The 18,355-nt window shown below is 39.9% G+C and overlaps 1 protein-coding gene across 2 annotated transcripts in view; it reads left to right on the forward strand.

The window, feature by feature from the left end:
* KIAA0319 (KIAA0319 ortholog) overlaps positions 1-18,355 on the forward strand; it is an 89,272-nt gene that overhangs the window by 11,376 nt on the left and 59,541 nt on the right. For both annotated transcript variants that reach the window (XM_089682244.1, XM_089682245.1), the window contains exons 2-4: positions 5,255-5,381; positions 9,903-10,603; positions 14,040-14,232. In XM_089682244.1, the coding sequence (XP_089538370.1) occupies positions 5,333-5,381; positions 9,903-10,603; positions 14,040-14,232 (943 nt within the window). In that variant the 5' untranslated portion in view covers positions 5,255-5,332. The remainder of the gene's footprint in view (positions 1-5,254; positions 5,382-9,902; positions 10,604-14,039; positions 14,233-18,355) is intronic.

The raw sequence follows: 18,355 nt of genomic DNA on the forward strand, positions 1-18,355 counted from the left end.
GATTGAAAACACATGCAAGGTGCGTGGCAGGGGCAATTACCTAGACAAGATTGTGGGGTGAAGAAGGGAAAAAAAAAACAACACTATCTGGAAATGTCTACTTCTAAAGGACATTTAAAACCCAGCTCTAACCTATTACCCCTTTCACTTCCCTCTATTCTTCTTCTTGTTCTGACTTGTTTATACAAGCTTTCATAGGTGTTCCTTGCAAGAGAAGCGGTTCTTGCTGACCTCCCTCCTATGGGGTTATGTTTCTCCTAGTGCGGCATGTAGCCCCCCAAGTCACCTATACCTCTGTAGGGGTGTATTCCCCCTACACTCTGAGATTTTTTGAAGAGGTGCTCCCACTCTGTGGAGAAAGGTGGCTGTTATAAGTTTTCGTGTGGCCTGCAAATAGCTGTAAGGTTATAAAAGTCTCGGCTTACTTTTCGGAAATAATTGCATATGTATTGCATATTACGTTTTAATGTCGTACCTCTGTGAAACACAAAGTTTGATTGGTAACTTTATCATTTTTATTTGTGATATGTCCAATAAAAATTATTGAAACAGAAAAAAAAATAAAACCAAGATTTGTTTTCTGGAGGAGAGTGTCTGCAATGTGTTCTAAGTGGGGAACACATGGTAACCTTAAATTTATCAAATAAAAAAAAACTTTCAATAAAACACCCACAGCATGAGAAAAAAATGTATTTGCTTCAACGGCAAAGCAGAATGTTTAAAAAAACACTGTTTTGACTCTGGAGGAGTCAAAGTCATTTAAAGCCGAATCAGCTTGTAAGACAGTAGCTGTGGGTAGATAGCTATCATCATACTACCAGTTTAAGGAACAGTGGTGTCATCATACACAGTCCTTGCCCCCCCACCCCTCCCCAGTATGTATTATTAGTATAGCTCTGCATTAATTACTGTTTTGTGTGTTTTTTATATGGTCATTGCTTTGTGCGTGGCTTTTCTGACATTTTGGTAAAAATTCTGTACTTGGGTTCTATTAAGATAATCATTTCCTTACTCGGGTCCTTAAATTTAAAGGTTTAGGAACCCATCTTTCACAGTATTGTATCTCAGTGGGAGAAACAAGTTAAAAAAAAATCTGTTTCCATCCATTTGTCCATACACTGCCTAATCACCTCAAGCCAGGCACCTGTGTGTAAAAACGACTATATACACTGATGGAAATTTGTCCAGTTCAGCAGGGCATGGTCCAATTTCTTTTTTTTTATTATTATTATATTATATGTTTTATTAATTTTTTAAAATACAATACAAATAACAACCATAGATCTTTTGTCACATCATATACATCCACTTTAACCCCATTCCTCCCCTCCCCAAAGTCCTCCCCTCCTTGTACAAATACCCCTGTCCATTTAAATCTTACCATCTCTTTCCCTTCCTGTTTACTGACCTATATTTGTAACCCTATTTTCTCTAATCTATTTAACCAGTTTGATTCTCTGACTCTACTACCAGGGCACCCCTCATTTTTAAATATTTTTCAGATGTTTTAAAATCATACCACCTACTCCACTCTTTTCTAAATGTTTTGTTTTGTCTTCCTCCATATAACATAGCTCCTACATCCTATTAATATAATCAATTCTATCTATTCTATCTATCCAGTCCCTCACTGTTGGAGGGTCCTGGACCTGCCAAAATTTAGGAATTAAACTTTTTGCCGCACTAATCAGATGGTATAGTATACTATTTCTATATTGTTTTACTGACATCTCTGTTTTATAAAAAAATACACACCCACGGGTCCTTCTGAATAGATGTCTCCCAAATCTCCTGTATGTATTGAATTATATCTTGCCAAAATACCTGTATGTTTGGACAGTCCCACCATATGTGAGCCATTGTCCCTATTGCCCCACATCCCCTCCAACACAACTGTGATATTTCTCCTCGCTGTTTGTGTGCAACATTCGATATACAATACCATCTAGATAAACATTTATAATTTATTTCAACTATATTCATATTAATCACACCGGGCATTAACTTAAACATTTTAATCTTCTGTTGATCATTTATTTTTGTACCCAGTTCTTTCCCATTTCTCCAAGAATGACGAAGTTCCAGCTTCCATCAGTTCAGTTAAGATCTTATAAATCCTAGAAACTGTATGTTCACATACTATTTTGGAACTCAACATTTTTTCAAATGGAAGCATGTCCTACACCATCCTTAGTGGTTTGGGGAGCGTTGAGACAAAAGGTCCTAATTGACAATATCTCAATTCATCTAACACAACAAACAAGTCCTTTTTACTCTTTAATTGTTGAAAAGTGCATAACTTCCCTTTATCCACTATATCTCCCAAATGTGCATTTCTATCTTTAAACCATTTCCCCGAAACAATCCCTCTCCCAGGAGGAAAAAATTCTGTGCCCACCAACGGCAACAATAATGAATTATATTTCCACCCCATCGACTTGTACAAACCATCCCAAATTCTCAACACTTCCCATGTCAGTATGCTGCTATTTTCATCCATTACCTGAAACTTTCATGGGATCCAAATGATCCTCTCCAATTGTGTGTTGCTTAATATACCTTCCATTTTAACTCAACTTTTCTCTTGTGAATTATGTGTCCAATCTTCCACCTGTGATAATAACACTGACATGCAATACTTCCTCATATTTGGCAGATTTAATCCTCCTTTCTCTTTATTATAACATAGTTTCATACTTAATTCTTATTAGCCCATATAAACCTTGATATCAATTTTCTTATTATCCTAAAAAAGGATCTGGGTAAATTTATTAGGAGCATTTGAAACTTATATAGAATTTTTGGGACTATTACCATCTTAACCAGATTTATACGCCCAATCCATGAGACCCGCCCCCCTGAGAGTCTTCTCAACTCATCTTCAATTTCATTTATTAATGGGATATAGTTAACTTTGTATAAATCCTTTATTGCGGGGGTTAATTTTATTCTCAAATAGCCTAATTCCCTTTCACTCCATGTAAATGGAAAGTCTTCCAGTAAGTTCATCCTCTCTACCTTAGACATGTTAATATTTAGAATCTCAGATTTTGTAGGGTTTATTTTCAAATTAGATAACTCTCCATCCTGTTTGAATAGCCCCATTAAGTTGGGCAGCGTCAGTCTAGAGTTCACTATGTAAAACAGCATATCATCTGCATATGCTGCTACCTTATGTTCTACTCCTCCTATCTATACTCTTTCTTACCGATGTCAAAAGTGGTTCCAGGGATAATACAAACAATAACAGGGATAATGGACATCCCTGCCTGGTGCCAATATACATTCTAAAGGTCCCTGACAGGGGCATGGCCCATTTTCGATTAGTGTATGTCCATCCCCACTTGACAGAAGTTGCAAACAGACAGGTTGGAAATTTTTCCTCAATCAGCAACTGCAGTCGCTGATTAGTGTATTCTGACAGCCGTGGAACTGTTGTTGTCAGTGTCAAAATACAAAGTCCTGGTGGGGGGATTCCTCCAACCATCCACTCTACATATTACCCCAATACACAAGTATAAGGGCTCATGTACACGGGGCATTTGGAAAACTCTTCTGAATGATAGAAACTGATTGCTGGAAAACGTAGGTTAAAAAAACGTCAGTTTAACTTCATTTGCATACCGCGTTTAGAAGTGTTTGCGTTTAGAAACATTTTTAAAAGATAACCTCAGGAGACCTTCCCAAATGCCCAGAATGCACTGAAAAATAGTAAATAATTAACTATTTCAGACATTTTGAGAGGAATAGAGAGAGCAGAAGCAGAGAGAGCAGTATGTGTTGAGATTACTTGTCTTTTCTGGTTGTATTCACTATGGATCCCATCATGAGCATAATGCAGCACGTTCTACCATTTTTTCCTTCACATGAAACCTGGAACTGACTGCGCTGGTGTACTAGGTCCATTTGAATACATGGAAAATGCTTTGCATGCATTTCTGATAATGAAAAAAGACTCTGGACAGCATCTGGATATGGAACAGTTAAAAAATGCTTCAAAACGCAAATGCTTATAAATGTGGTTAACGTTTACAAGCGTTTGACGTTTGAAAAATCTACTTCTGAACGCAAGTTTGGTGCGTTAAAAAAAAAATGAGTGTAAACTCAACTGCCTGTAAACGACTATCTGTACATGGACACATAGGAAAACATTAGGGAGAGTTCAGGGCTGCTGAAAAAAACGCTGAACAGCTAATGAACGTCAGATTAGCAGCTGCAGTGTACATGAGTCCTAATAGTTGCCTATTTACTTGCGCTGCAGAGCACCATAACATGAGTACCATGCCTTGTAGTGTTACAAAAAGGGGCTGCAGATCAGCATTTTTTTCCACTGCCATGTATTGTCAGTCTATTTATGGTCTGTTTAAAATACTACATGTTAAAACGTGTGCAGTGATACAAAAATCTGAATGCATTAAATCTGTCACCAGCTAATTTTGACATCCTGCCAGTGTACACCATACACAGCCCCATCTCTGCCTCTGAAGTTCTTATATTACCTGGAGTTCTACTGTTGCTTCTCTTTGAGTTTACTACTAATAGCAGTAGTTCAGAGCATGTTGCCTTATTTTGATTTGTATTTTAGAGCCTTGAAAAGTAGCCCTTCACTTGAAAGTAACTTCCTTCAAAGATCAACGCTACAATACATGAAAACCTTAGAAGTCAGTTGGCTTGAGACTTGCAAGGGATGTTCGTGCTGGAGCCTAGGGGATGGCAATAACAGTGAAAAATGTGGAAATAGTAGGAGTGTAGGGTAGGAGTGTAGGGTTTCATAAAAACGTAGTGTGATTTGACAGTGAAATATCTGCAGGGCATTAAAATACAGTTGTATGTTACTCTAAAAAACAAACTTTAAAGGAGAAGTACAGCAAAAGCTCTTTTGTGGATCACAGAAGTGCAGTTCGGTCTGCACTCCTGTGACCCGTTTATAGTAGCCCGCTGTCGGCTGACGTCACTTAGCTGGTCCAGGCTGGGGATCTACCCCAGAGACGGGATCTACTCCAGAGTCTGGAGTGGCACGTGGCTCAGCCTCTCAACGATCTGTTCACAGTGGCGGAGAGAACTCGGCGATCAGCGGTCATGTGATTGCGGAGTTCTCACACTTTGAGCCAGTGGAGGACACATGCAGCATCAGGTTGCTGCAGGATTGGAATGCTGCATCCACCTAGGTAAGTATAATTTGAAAACTAAAAAAAATCCCATACTTCTCTTTTATCTGTCATTTTTTAAATGTTATTCTATTCTTATATTACAGGCTTAATACAAGAATATGAATAAGTCACAAAAGGATAAGAGCGAGAACTGAGCGCACACGGTGAAGTAACCCGGCATCATGACTCTGTGCCTTTGCACTTGGTTTATCTGGTTGTGCACTGTTACTGGTAAGACAATTCACTTTTATTTAATGTGTGTGAATAAGTATAACTGAATAAATGTTTTTCCTCACATTTTTATCAAAACTGATAATAACAGTGTGCAGGCACCATGCAGTGCTGGCAAGCACTGTACCTGTTTTAGTCTTCAGATTAGTCGCTATGGAACCCTAGGAACCTAGACCCAGGCTTTACATTTGGCAGTTGAAGGACAGGAGATGGGACAGGGATCCAGAAGGATGGGCTAATTCTTGACTTCAGAATGTTTTGGGTCAGATCAGGTCCAATTTAGGCTACAACTATTGCCTCCTCTGGTTGGGCTTTACATTTTTGCAAATAGATTTTATAAGTGAGCCAAGGGTGTCACTATTATGTTATTCATGTGTTACGTAAACTAAAAGTAGACATAGACCAGGGGCGGACTGACAAATCATGAGGCCCCCAGGCAATAGGGGATCATGGGGCCCCTGTGTCCTTGCCCAAACTCAAAAAAGCCTATGAAAAAGGTACCAGGGGCATCTCATGAGGCCCCCTACTGACCCCGGGCCCTTGGGCAGCGCCCGAGTTTCCAAATGGTCAGTCCGCCCCTGACATAGACTTAACATGACCTTCAGACCTTAACTAGTGTTAAAATATATGCACACTTATGTGAATTGTATATGTACACAATGCCATGTCTGCATTGAAGAGCAGACAACAGGCTGTAGGCAGAAAATTACCTTTTTGCTTGATTAAAACCCTCAAGGTGTTTGCAATAGCTGCAGTTGTCGTATTTTATCTCATGATAATTCTTTGCAAAAAAAAATGTTCAAGTCACATGCGTAAAAAAAAAAGACAAATTTGGTAATTGACTATTTTTTCATATTAAATAATTAAACAAAGCAAGCCTCTATTTTTGTTTTTGCTTCTATGCCCCAATTACAGAAAGTTAATCTCCAATAATATTAAATTCTACATACTGAACACTCAAAAAACACCCAACCACCTCTAGCAATATAATTGTGTTCATTGTTTTAAGAAAATGTAATGTGACTTAAAATGTAATGTTTGACATGTTTGACCATTCAAAATTCTTGCTTGGCAGAAAACCCCCCAAAAACAGGCATTCAAGAACCTCCTGAATGCCTGTAAGCAGCTGCTTTATGGCCTGAAAAGTGATCCACTGTGGAAGAGACTGCCATACATGTAAACATAGCCTATGTGAAAACATACTTATTAATTAAAATGTGGTATGTAAAATAAGGTAATGTAAAAACAAAATAAATAATGATATGCTGACCTAGCCCAAAATAAACCTAGCCTATAATGCTTGCTGAGAATTTTCTTAAATCAGTATGTACCAATATTACTATAAAACAAGTTTTAAAAGTAGGAAAGAAAATTGGTCCTAGAATAAAACTTCCCACGCTTCAGTACCCACCAGACCATGGTGAACCCCTGGCTCTACTTCTTGGCAGCTAAGCTCCAACAAATTGTTACACAAGAAGACTATTGTAATAAGGATAACCAAGTAAAATCCTTGATTTTAACTACTGGCAGGAAAACTTATTAATAAAAAAGTATTAATCTCTATGAATGTGGGTTGCTCTCCCACACCACTTCGTATGCTAAACGTGATGCTTAAAGCATGGGCTAAAATGAAAGATACTCTGAACTATACTGGTTACAACCTATATACACCATTATTGGGAAATTCCAACCTTTGCTAATCTTGCGATTAGCACAGAGGTAAAGGTTTGAAAAGAGGTGGAGCAGAATGTGTATCAAATATTTTATGATAACATCTCCTAAAAATTTTCCAACATTTGACAGAGGAATTCTTGGGAACAAGGGAGAAATTCTACTGCTATTTAAAACTTAGACATTCTATTAAAACACAGGAATGCGTACGCCCATTGGCATATAGTGAAATAGATCTTTTACCCCTTATTGCTATACCCCACTCTACTGAAGGTTACATAGTACATAGTTAGTCTGGCTGAAAAAAGACAAACGTCCATCCAGTTCAACCATTGTTAAAAAAAAAAATCCTATACCCACAGTTGATCCAGAGGAAGGAAAAAAAAACCCCAGCGAAGCACGATCTAATTTGCAGGGGAAAAAAATTCCTTCCTGATCCCCCGAGAGGCAATCAGATATTCCCTGGATCAACTTTACCTATAAATGTTAGTATTTTTAAAAGTTTATACTGCTCTGATAAGCAGGAGGACCACTCCAGCATCATTAGTGCGTTAGCATTCATGCACACTGGGCTTAAGAAACACTGCTTTTACAAGCGTTTGATGTTTTTTTTTCTGCCTATAAACACACCCCTGTGTTTGCCTATGTGTCCATACAGACATAAATGTTTACAGACATAGAAGGAGAGTGTTTACAGGGGAAAAAAAACATCACCAGCGTATTCAGGAGAGGAGCTTTTGGGCAGAAAAAATGCTTTACGTGCCTAAACGCATGTAAAAGCATCTAAATGCACTTTACCCATAACAGCTCCATAAAAAAATAATGTTCTTTAGCAAGAAACATACATTCCGCACTAATAATTACGCTACCAAAATTAGTGTGTGCTGCAATTTGCCTCCAGCATTGTTCCTGTTTCTTCTTGCCATTTTGCTGAAGCCTAGAGTTCTGAGCAGCATTAAATCTTTCGGCTGTCAGCAGATTGGCCTCTAAAAGTTTGGCATAGTGCCTAAAAATAAAGAGCAACTGAGCATGTGCAGAGCAGGCTGAGACATGGTATTATTGGATTTTAGCCACTTCATGTCTGGGCACTTTTATCCCCTTCTTGTCCAGGCCAATTTTCAGCTTTCAGCGCTGTCACACTTTGAATGACAATTGCGCGGTCATACAACACTGTGCCCATATGAATTTTTTAGCATTTTTTTGAGACAGATAAAACTTTATTTTGGTGGTATTTATTCACCACTTGGATTTGTTTTTTTTTGCTATATAAATGAAAATGTCCAAAAAGTTTTAAAGTTTTTTTCTCATAAAATTTTGCAAATAAATAATCTTTCTTCATAAATTTTGGCCAAAATGTATTCAGTTATCTTTTTAGTAAAAAAAAAAGTTTATAACCAAAAATGATAATTTTTCAAAAATTTTTATTTTTATTTAATTTTTTATATTGTTATTTATGTTTTGTTAACATACTGTCACCCTAGCAGTACAGTGTCACCATAGTGACACTGTACTACTTGTGGGGGGTGATGAAGATTTTTTTTTTTACACTGATTGCTTTTACACCTATAAAGGCTGTAAAAACAATCATTTCTCCTTCTCTCTGGCTGCATTCTTGCAGGGGTTAATCTGAATGGATCTAGCAGAATTTAATTTAATGACTAAAGTTCTACTTTAAATACCAGACTTGTTTAGCACTTTAGCTTTCTTCCATCCCAATAACCAGAATAAATTATTTTTGTCGCCTTTTTCTGGAACAAATTAATATTCTGATCAATGGAATCCATTAACATTCAAATGCTTAAACACAAGCAGAAATGGTGGTTTTAGGCGCAATTTTTTATCAGCTTCTCTCCTTCCAGGAGAAAAGGTGTTCAGTGTGCATGAGGTCTAAAGAGGGATGGAAAGAGGATGCAGGGCAGATAGCAGAGGTACACTGAGACAAAGCATTGATTCTCACAGGTTTCCTCATTTAACACACCACAATTCACTCAATTATCTATTATTAGGCACACATATACTCCTTGGAAGTTATTTAGCTACAGTTGGAGATTTTACCAAACATGCCCAAGGTGCAATTGGAAGGAAGACACAAAAAAGTGGATGTAAAGGATCAAGGTTTTTTACCTTCTTGCATTCTATGCATGAAGGTAAAAAACCTTCTGTGTGCTGCAGCCCCCTAAACCCCCTTAATACTTACCTGAGCCCCATTGCAATCCTCCTCATTCTCTGAGACAGCAGCGGGAGCCACTGAGCCAATAAGGAGAGAGAGGGGCAGGGCTGAGCCACAGCTCTATGTGTATATGGACATGCAAAGCAGTGGCTCGGGAGCAAGCCTGCTTGGGTGCCCCATAGCAAGCTGCTTGCTCTGGGGGCACTTGACAGGAGGGAGGTGCCGTGCCAGGAGCACCAACGAGGAATGCAAGAAGAGAAGGATTGGGGCTGCTCTGCGCAAAACCACTGCACAGAGCAGGTTGGTATGACATATTTGTTTGTTTTGTTTACCTGACTTTTAATATTACTTTTAATATGTATATGTTTTGGAGATGTTCCAATTTGCATCATTACTGGTAACAAATCACATCTACAATTAAAAGGATTAATTACCAGGGTTAATTACATTGATGCTATGCTGTTTCTCCTTAAATACTATATTGTGATTGTATTACTATTGTGAGATTTAAATGGTTCTCCCTATAACTTACACTGATTTAGCTAACTGTACAACTGTAATGACTGGAGACACTTTTGTTACATCTGTAAAATCCAATAAACATGTAAAACATGTAAAAAAAAATAAAAATAAAAATTAGGCAAATGTATTATATAACACTTTTTTTTCACATCCTCCAGGATATATATGTGACCAGTGTCGAGAGGGTGCCTCCTTTGTCAATGCAGCTGTTAATTTACAAAATAAGCACCTCATTAGAGTTCCAAATGCCAGGACTATGACAGAGTGTGCTATTGCCTGTTGCAACTACTCAGGCTGTGACCTTGCCTGGTTATTGGGCAGACAGTGTTATATTTTGGACTGCCAACATAAAGAGAGCTGTGAACCCCAAAAATTTGAGCGCATGCCATCATACTTAACATTTGTTCTTAGGCCTTCTCGGAGATATATTTCCTTACCAAATCTTGTGCCTAATGGAAAATATTTGCTTGGAGATCAAAGTGATCCAGAGGAGGATATGGCCAGTCTTAAGGATCTGTCCTCCTTAATCAAGAACCCCAGCCTGGAGGATTTGGCTGACTACACAGATGATTATGGTGCTCCTCAGCTGGATCTTCTCCATCCAAACCTAAAAGAAGGTGACAAATCAAAGCCCGATTTGGACTACAGAAGTTGGCTTATGCCTCATACAACTAAGAACACCACTGCTGTTGAGGTTGGCAGACGTAATGATGATGATGCAGAGCATTCAAAAGAAGATTCCATAGTTAGTAATGTTGTGTTGGGCAATGTTTCTGAAACATTATTTGGAGACCAACTAACCACTGCAATAGCAAAAGCAGAGACAGCCTTACCAAGAGAAAGGGGAACCAATGAGGAGGTAAGGTATTTTCTTTTTTTTCAAATTCACAATATATTTGCAAGCTTACAGACAATGGAATTTTTTTCAGAATACAACAATAAAATATTACATAATAATAAATAATAAAGAACTTTTCTTTGTGAATATATCTATCCCAATCTAAACAAAAAATACACTAAATAAATTCATAAAATATACATAAAATAACTATAAATAATGAATAATAAGTGTCCCAAAAAACATAAATGTCCCAAACAATGAATGTCCAAAAATTGTCTTTATTTAACAATGTCTTTTCCACCTCCAAAACAAATAGTGTCTTCCTTTAATTCCGGTTCTGCGTGAGTGCGTCAGACGTCACGTGTACCGACGCGTTTCGTCACTTCCTGGACTTTTTCACAAAAAAAAAGTTTGGAGTTTATTCACGTGTGCATCTTTATTAAGGTGTTGGTTTGGATTTTTATTGTATTTGTATTTATTTATTAATTACGTTTTTTTTTTCCCCACGTGTGAGTGCACATGATATGCAGTTTGCATGATACACGATTTGCGGCACTTTGTTGATTTATGTAAAAGATAATACACTATCATAAGTTTATATTTTTTGAGGTACATGAAGAATTTGGAAACGTTACGTTGGATTAATTAAAGAAGGACACTATTTGTTTTGGAGGTGGAAAAGGCATTGTTAAATAGAGACAATTTTTGGACATTCATTGTTTGGGACATTTATGTTTTTGGGACACTTATTATTCATTATTTATATTTATTTTTTGTATATTTTATGAATTTATTTAGTGTATATTTTGTTTAGATTGGGATAGATATATTCACAAAGAAAATTTCTTTATTATTTATGTTGACTTTCAAGGGTCAAAGTTGTTTACTTTTCTTTCAGGGTGTGGGAGTGATTGTTAGAGTTGGGATTGTGCAGAGATATTGGTTTTAATAAAATATTACAGTATTACAAAAGATGAGGCAGGGCACGTAGCAAGTGGAATTTAAAAATCCAACTTCATATCACATTTGTAGTCGGTCTTATTACAAAATATAGGTATAGATAATTTCCACTGATTGAGAAGCTCTTTTACAGCTTCAGTGGGTAAAACAGGAGTGTGACGGAGTGTAGGCAGGACAGAGCACACAGAATAGATGGCAAACGCACAAAGCTTTATTGAGACAAAAAGATGACAGTCACTCAATAGGGGGTATGCAGGGAGGGTGAAACTCGCCGGTAGGGGAACAGCCAGGAGGGGCTAAAACACTTGTAGTCCAGTACGGGGGGCAAAGAACAAGTCTCTGTAGCAGATTGTAATCCAACAGGGGGAGTAGGGGGGTCAACACAGGAACAGTTCAAGTAAAACAGGGAAAAGCATATGCCCACGGATACGACAGGGTGCCTGGTCTCCCAGGGATAGAAAGTAAGACACAGGTACCTGGTCTTACCTGGTGCGCTTCTGGTGTCACCGTGTAATACTCCAACACAGTCTGTTTGACCCGGGTGTAATCTCGGCTGTCCAAGTAATCCAGAGTGCGGTAGGCTGCGGCCGCACCCCCTTTCCAGTAGACCCACGAGGTGCCGTATCCAATCCTTGCTTGGCACCTCCATGACCTAGCACTGCTGCTCAAAGTCCTGAAAGAACCCCTCCACATCCCCGGTGGCTTCATTGAAGGGTTTAAAGTCCTTGCGGCTGACCCGGGGAGGGGGGTAACCCACAGTCCTGGGGCTGGAAGGACAGCTTAGTTCACAGTGGCTCCCTTGGCTTTCTCTTTCGTGTGCCCTCCGGATAGCCTCTCACTTGTCCTCTACTGTGGCATCTGGCCCCAGGAGGGCCATCTCTTTCTCCACCCAAGTAAGCCAGGGGCTTTTGGGCCCTTGCATGCTGGGGAGGCTGGGGTTGGTCTGCTCTCCTCCCTTGCTGGGGCGTGTTGGAGAGCAGCTTCTGCAATGGCTGTGACCAGATCGTCTTTGGCTAGGCCCCTCCAGGTAAGGGACAGCTCCTTGGCCCTTTCCTGCAGACACGATATGAACCTCGCTACCCTCTCCGGCCGCGCCGGAGGAGGAAAAGATAGTGGCAGGGGGATGCAGCAGGATGAGAGGTGGAGGGGGGTCAATTGGTAACAGGGAGAAAAACAGGTTTGGAGACAGGGGACACAGGGAGGGGGGCCAGGATGACACTGGGCCCCTGGAGACATCAAAAGGACCTGGTGGAGGGAATTGGTTAATGCAATTTGAGGACATGTAGCAAGCTGGCAGGGAGGAGGAAACTACAGTAATTGAATTTGGGCCATTTGGCAGGAGGACACGGAGGACATACTGTAATTGAATCTGGGGATGTTTGGTACAAGGAATTAATAAGAGGATTAAGCCAAATTAATAATTGGCAGGGCCCCTGTACCGTGACAAGGAGGTTAAGCGGACCATAGGTAATGTGGTAAGAATATAGGAAAAGAGGTACCATAAGTAAAGACTAAGGTGAAGGTGTATTGGTAAGTTGGGACTGGAAGGATGATGATTGATATCTATTCATTAGAAAAGCAGAGTAAGGGGAAAAGGAGAGAGGAGGAAAGCAGTTAGAGAACCACCAAGGGAGGGATATGGAGGTATAAAAGGATGTGGAACATGAAAATGGGAATCCACAGGTAAGGCGCAGAAACGCTGAGGTAGGGAGAGAGAAAAAAAAAATTAAAAAGTGGTGAGGGGGAAGGAATAAATGTATGATAATGAAGAAAAATGGTGCAGATATTTCCTGTTAATACATTTGCTTCCCTGAGAGTAGAGAAATCAGATCCTGTAGTGCCATGTTTTATTGAACACACCTAAATTGTTTTATTTGGGAGTGAGCCACATCTGAATGCATGGAGGAGGTACAAGCCTTGACTGCATTCAGGAGGTGTCTTTAGAATGATTTCTGCTATATTTTAGTGGACATCCAGTTCTTGTTTGAGAGAAAAAAGGATGTTTCAAAAGAAATATGGTAATCGGTAAATTGCTGGAGAATTTGCCTGACATTATGGCAAAAATCACTAGATTTATGGCAAGACCAGAAGTTGTGGGGGAGTGTTCCTTCTTCTGTCTTCTATCTCCAGCACCAGTTGGAGACAGATGTGGTGATGTTAAGTATTTTAGAGAGGCTCCTGTACCAATGGGAAATAATTTTATAGTTAGACTCCTGTACTTTGGTGCAGATTGATGATTTCATGGTAAGGAGTAATATTTTCTGGACCTCTTCTGGTGTGAAAGAAGTTGATAAATCCTGTTTCATTGTGGAAGAAATTGTGTAGGAGTTTCACCTTGTGTAAGAGCATGCACCTTTCAAAACAAATCAGCAATTGCAGTTACCATATTTTCTGATAAAGGGCCTTTTAAACTCTATGTATGTATGTATGGCGTAAAATATTTACAGTGTCCATCTTATATCTTGATCATCTTTATTTAAATCATGCTTTTTAGCTTCCAACACTTACCCCCAATTCTGCTATTCTGGACAAAGTCTTTGCTGATGTTACAGAGAGGAATGAAAACCATTCAGCTGAGCAGTTAGTACCAGAGCACCAGGAGGTTGCAGAAAACACAGCCACTGCTATGCCATCGAATCCATCCATTACTATCAATGCATTGCCTACCTCCGCTGCCCAATTTCCAAGTAAGTAGATACAATGAGGACAGCAACCAATATTTCCCATAGTAACCAATATTTCCCATGCAGGTTTACAATTACTGAAAAACTGCAAGACTGAATATGTAGCCCGCTGATAAAAAGTGCCAGAAATTCCCTCCCCAAACTATACCTGACTACGACAGTTGCAGCCTGCAGCAATGTTCACAGCCTCCTACTGAAATCTTCCATACTGCTGGCCAAATAGGCTTCCTGTGGCAGAGAAACTATTCCTTCCATGCTCTATCCAAAATGAAAAATTTACAGTATTTTGGCTGAAGCTGCGCTTTAAGCCTATTGAATACAATGAAAGGTGGTGCAGAATACAAGTAATTCCAGCTGAACTATGCATAGAATAGATAGTCCTTTGAGAGAATTGTATTGTTTTCTAAAATGATCTGGCAGGTTGAAAAATTTTGAGGAATTTGTATTTTTTTCTGATTGAGCAGAGTTCAAATGCGGCTCCATGTGATTTTTTTTTTTTTTTTTTTTACCTGATATGCAATGCAGCTTGGACTTGCATATCAGATGGAAATATGTTCATTCACAATAAACAGGATCCCTAATTTCTAAACAGTCCTTTCACAAAGGATGCTCCGCTCCATTCAGCAGATGACCCACGAGCAGATTCAGAATGCTGAATTGGAGCACAACGGGACAGGTGTCAGTTCTGCAACATCTCTGCCTGTCCAGTTTTTATCTGCGTTTTGACAGCAGACAGTGGTGTGTGTATTCATGATGGCCATATGGGCAGCTGAATGTAAACATTCTTGTGTCTGTTTACATCAGGCTACCTCTGGTCCAAAATGTTTTGAACAGATTCGGAGGCAGATGGCTGTAAAGAAACACAAGTCTGTTTAAATCAGTCTGCCATAGACCTGTGTAATACAAATGCTGGGTGCAATAACTAAAAACAAGTCATATACATGCACACAATCAACATGTAGTCATGCAGGTACCTTTTAAACCAATACATATTCTACTCATGTGAAAGACCATCTACCAAATGAACACCTGCCATGGCACATCATAGCATTCACCCAGTACTGCAAGCAATAACAGAATCCAACTTCAATATTCTTGCACTGTCAAAACCTCCACTTTTATTATGACACGACACACAGGAGGATATATCTTATAGTCATCACAATCTGCATAATAACACACACCAATAATAATGTGACCATGACAGCATGAAATAGACACAGCATAGAATTAATACACTATTAAAGCTATGTTAGAAGCTGGGAGGAACAAATCCCATTGGAACCATACTGCCAGGGGGTCACGGGGAAGCCTTAAGCGCAACCAGTTGATGAGCCCACATAGCCTTGGCAAAAATCCCAGCGTCAGAGCGTCCTCTGGCAACTAGGGAGAGGAGACTTCCTACCGGTCTTGCCTGGACTCCAGGATTTGAAACCATTTTTCTGGAAGCTGTGCAATAGTGGTCAGGCGCCACACCCACCATTGGAGGAGCTAGCAGAAGGGTTCCGCGAAGATAAGCGTCACGTTCAACCACCATATTCATTATCTGAAAAGTCACACTTTTGCTTCTTATCGACCCTAAACTTCTTCTCATCTACCCTAAACTTATGGATTTCTAACTTCTCATGCAAGTAGACATCTTTAAACAGGTTTTTATCTTCTAATGTGACATACTAGATGCCATAAACATGTTCAATTTTTTATCTTGCTCTAAGCAGAATCTCTTGTGACTCTGTTCCTTTGGCTTAGAGAAATGATTTATTGTAAAAATAACCCAAGAAACAAAGGGTCCAAGGCCAACACATTTCATAGGCATTACAACCTGCATTGAGCTTCTGCTCAGGTCTGCACAAAAAACAGGTCCATTGATCAGGTCCATACTGAAAACAGGCAAACCTGATCAGAAAGCCCTTGTGAAAAGGGCCTTAAGATGAACCAAATGAATCACTGCGTTGTTGAAACATTATTAGATATGCTTTTTTTCACCCTTAAGATACCAGTTTTTAATTGCAGTAGGAGACCAGTAAAATCATATACCAATAAAGTAATCAAAGAAAATTGCTAGTTGCAGCAGCGTTGATAGTGCACAAAAAAATTAAGTAATCCATACATGCATGGAGTGTCACGGGTGCCATTATTCAGTGCTCTGCTGTTTGAGCTTCTACTCTCAGCCTCTCTGCCTGTTCAGTGAACCTTAAAGCATAACCAAAGGCTTTTACAAAACTTTTTTTTGCAAAGTTTTGGATAGAGTGAAGAGGGATTAGAACACCTTTCAGTTTTTTTATTGGCCCCATTAGGGAGATTTACCCTCTCTATTTGTCCTGTATACCATTATCAACGAAAGTGAAAGTGATAGAAAATCACAAATTTTGGGTTATCAACAGACCAGTAATAGAGGGGAAATCTTCTAATAGTAGCACTAGTTTTGGTAACCCTGGTAATAATCAGGGATCTCCTTACTTTTGAGAGATTTCCTGTCACTTCCTGCTTTGGCTATGGGAAAAGCAGTGAAGGGAAATTTCTCCAATGAGACAAAAAAAAAAATGACAGGTGTTATAAACATCCCATATTCTATCCAAAATAAATAAAAAAAAGTTTTGCCTTAGGTTTTTACCATAAGCATAAATACATTTTTGACTGACAGCTTTTAGTCTAGCTGGAGTTGCTGATGTCCCATCAAATTATTATTATTATTTATTATTATTATACAGGATTTATATAGCGCCAACAGTTTGCGCAGCGCTTTACAATATAAGGGAGACAGTACAATTACAATACATTTCAGCACAGAAGGAATAGGAGGGCCATGCTCGGGGAGCGTACAATCTAAAGGAAGGGGGAGGTGATACAAAAGGTGATAGCTGCGGGGGATGATCTGGCAGAGGTGATTCAAGTACAGTTCTTAGGTGGAGGTGGGGTAAGCTTCCCTGAAGAAGCGAGTTTTCAAAGATCGCCTAACGGCAGACAGGGTGGGGGGTGACCGGACATGCTGTGGTAGGGAGTCCCAGAGGATGGGAGAGGCTCTGGAGAAGTCCTGGAGGCGAGCGTGGAAGGAGGTGATGAGGGAGCTAGAGAGGAGGATATAATGGGAGGAGCGGAGTGGGCGATTTGGGCGGTATCTGTGGATGAGGTTGGTGATGTAGCTAGGGGCAGTGTTGTGGATGGCTTTGTAAGCTGTGGTTAGTATTTAGAATTTTATACGTTGGGTTATTGGAAGCCAGTGGAGGGATTGGCAGAGAGGGGCAGAAGTCACTGGTCGGTTGGTAAGGTGTTTGAGTCTAGCAGCCGCATTCATAATAGACTGAAGGGCGGATAACCTGTCTAACGGTAGACCAGTGAGGAGGGAGTTGCAGTAATCGAGGTGGGATATAACCAAGGCGTGGATGAGTTGTTTTGTGGTGTCATTGGTCAGGAAGGGGCGGATTTTGGAAATGTTCCGGAGGTTTAGGTGGCAGGATTTAGCCAGTGAGTGGATGTGGGGCCCAAAGGAGAGGTCAAAGTCTAGGATTACGCCTAGCACCCTGGCATGAGGGGAAGGACCAATGGTTGTGCTGTTGATCTTAATGGTAAAGTCATGAGTGGGGGATCGGGGAGGAGGAAATATTACAATCTCAGTTTTTGAAAGATTGAGTTTAAGGTAGTGATGTGACATCCATGCTGATATGTCGCTTAGTAGATTTGTGATACGTGAGGAGATTGAGGGGGTGAGCTGGGGAGTGGAGAGATAGATCTGGGTGTCATCAGCATAGAGGTGGTATTGGAAGCCATGGGAGGTTATCAGTTGGCCCAGGGAGGAGGTATAGAGAGAGAAAAGGAGGGGTCCAAGAACAGAACCTTGGGGTACCCGAACAGAAAGAGGAAGCGGAGCGGAGGAGGAGTTGTATGTGACACTGAAAGTGCGCTGAGAAAGGTAAGAGGAGAACCAGGAGATAGCAGAGTCACGGAGGCCAATGGAGTGGAGTTTACTGAGGAGGAGCGGGTGGTCAACTGTGCCAAAGGCAGCGGAAAGGTCAAGGAGTATGAGTATGGAGTAATGGCCGTTGGTTTTAGCAGTCAGTAGGTCATTAGTGAGTTTTAGTAGGGCAGTTTCTGTGGAATGTGAAATGTGAATGTGAAAATATATGAA

Source organism: Staurois parvus, unplaced genomic scaffold (genome assembly GCF_062004578.1).
Source record: "Staurois parvus isolate SC_StPar_1 unplaced genomic scaffold, SC_StPar_1.0 ptg000287l, whole genome shotgun sequence".
Taxonomy (NCBI): domain Eukaryota; kingdom Metazoa; phylum Chordata; class Amphibia; order Anura; family Ranidae; genus Staurois; species Staurois parvus.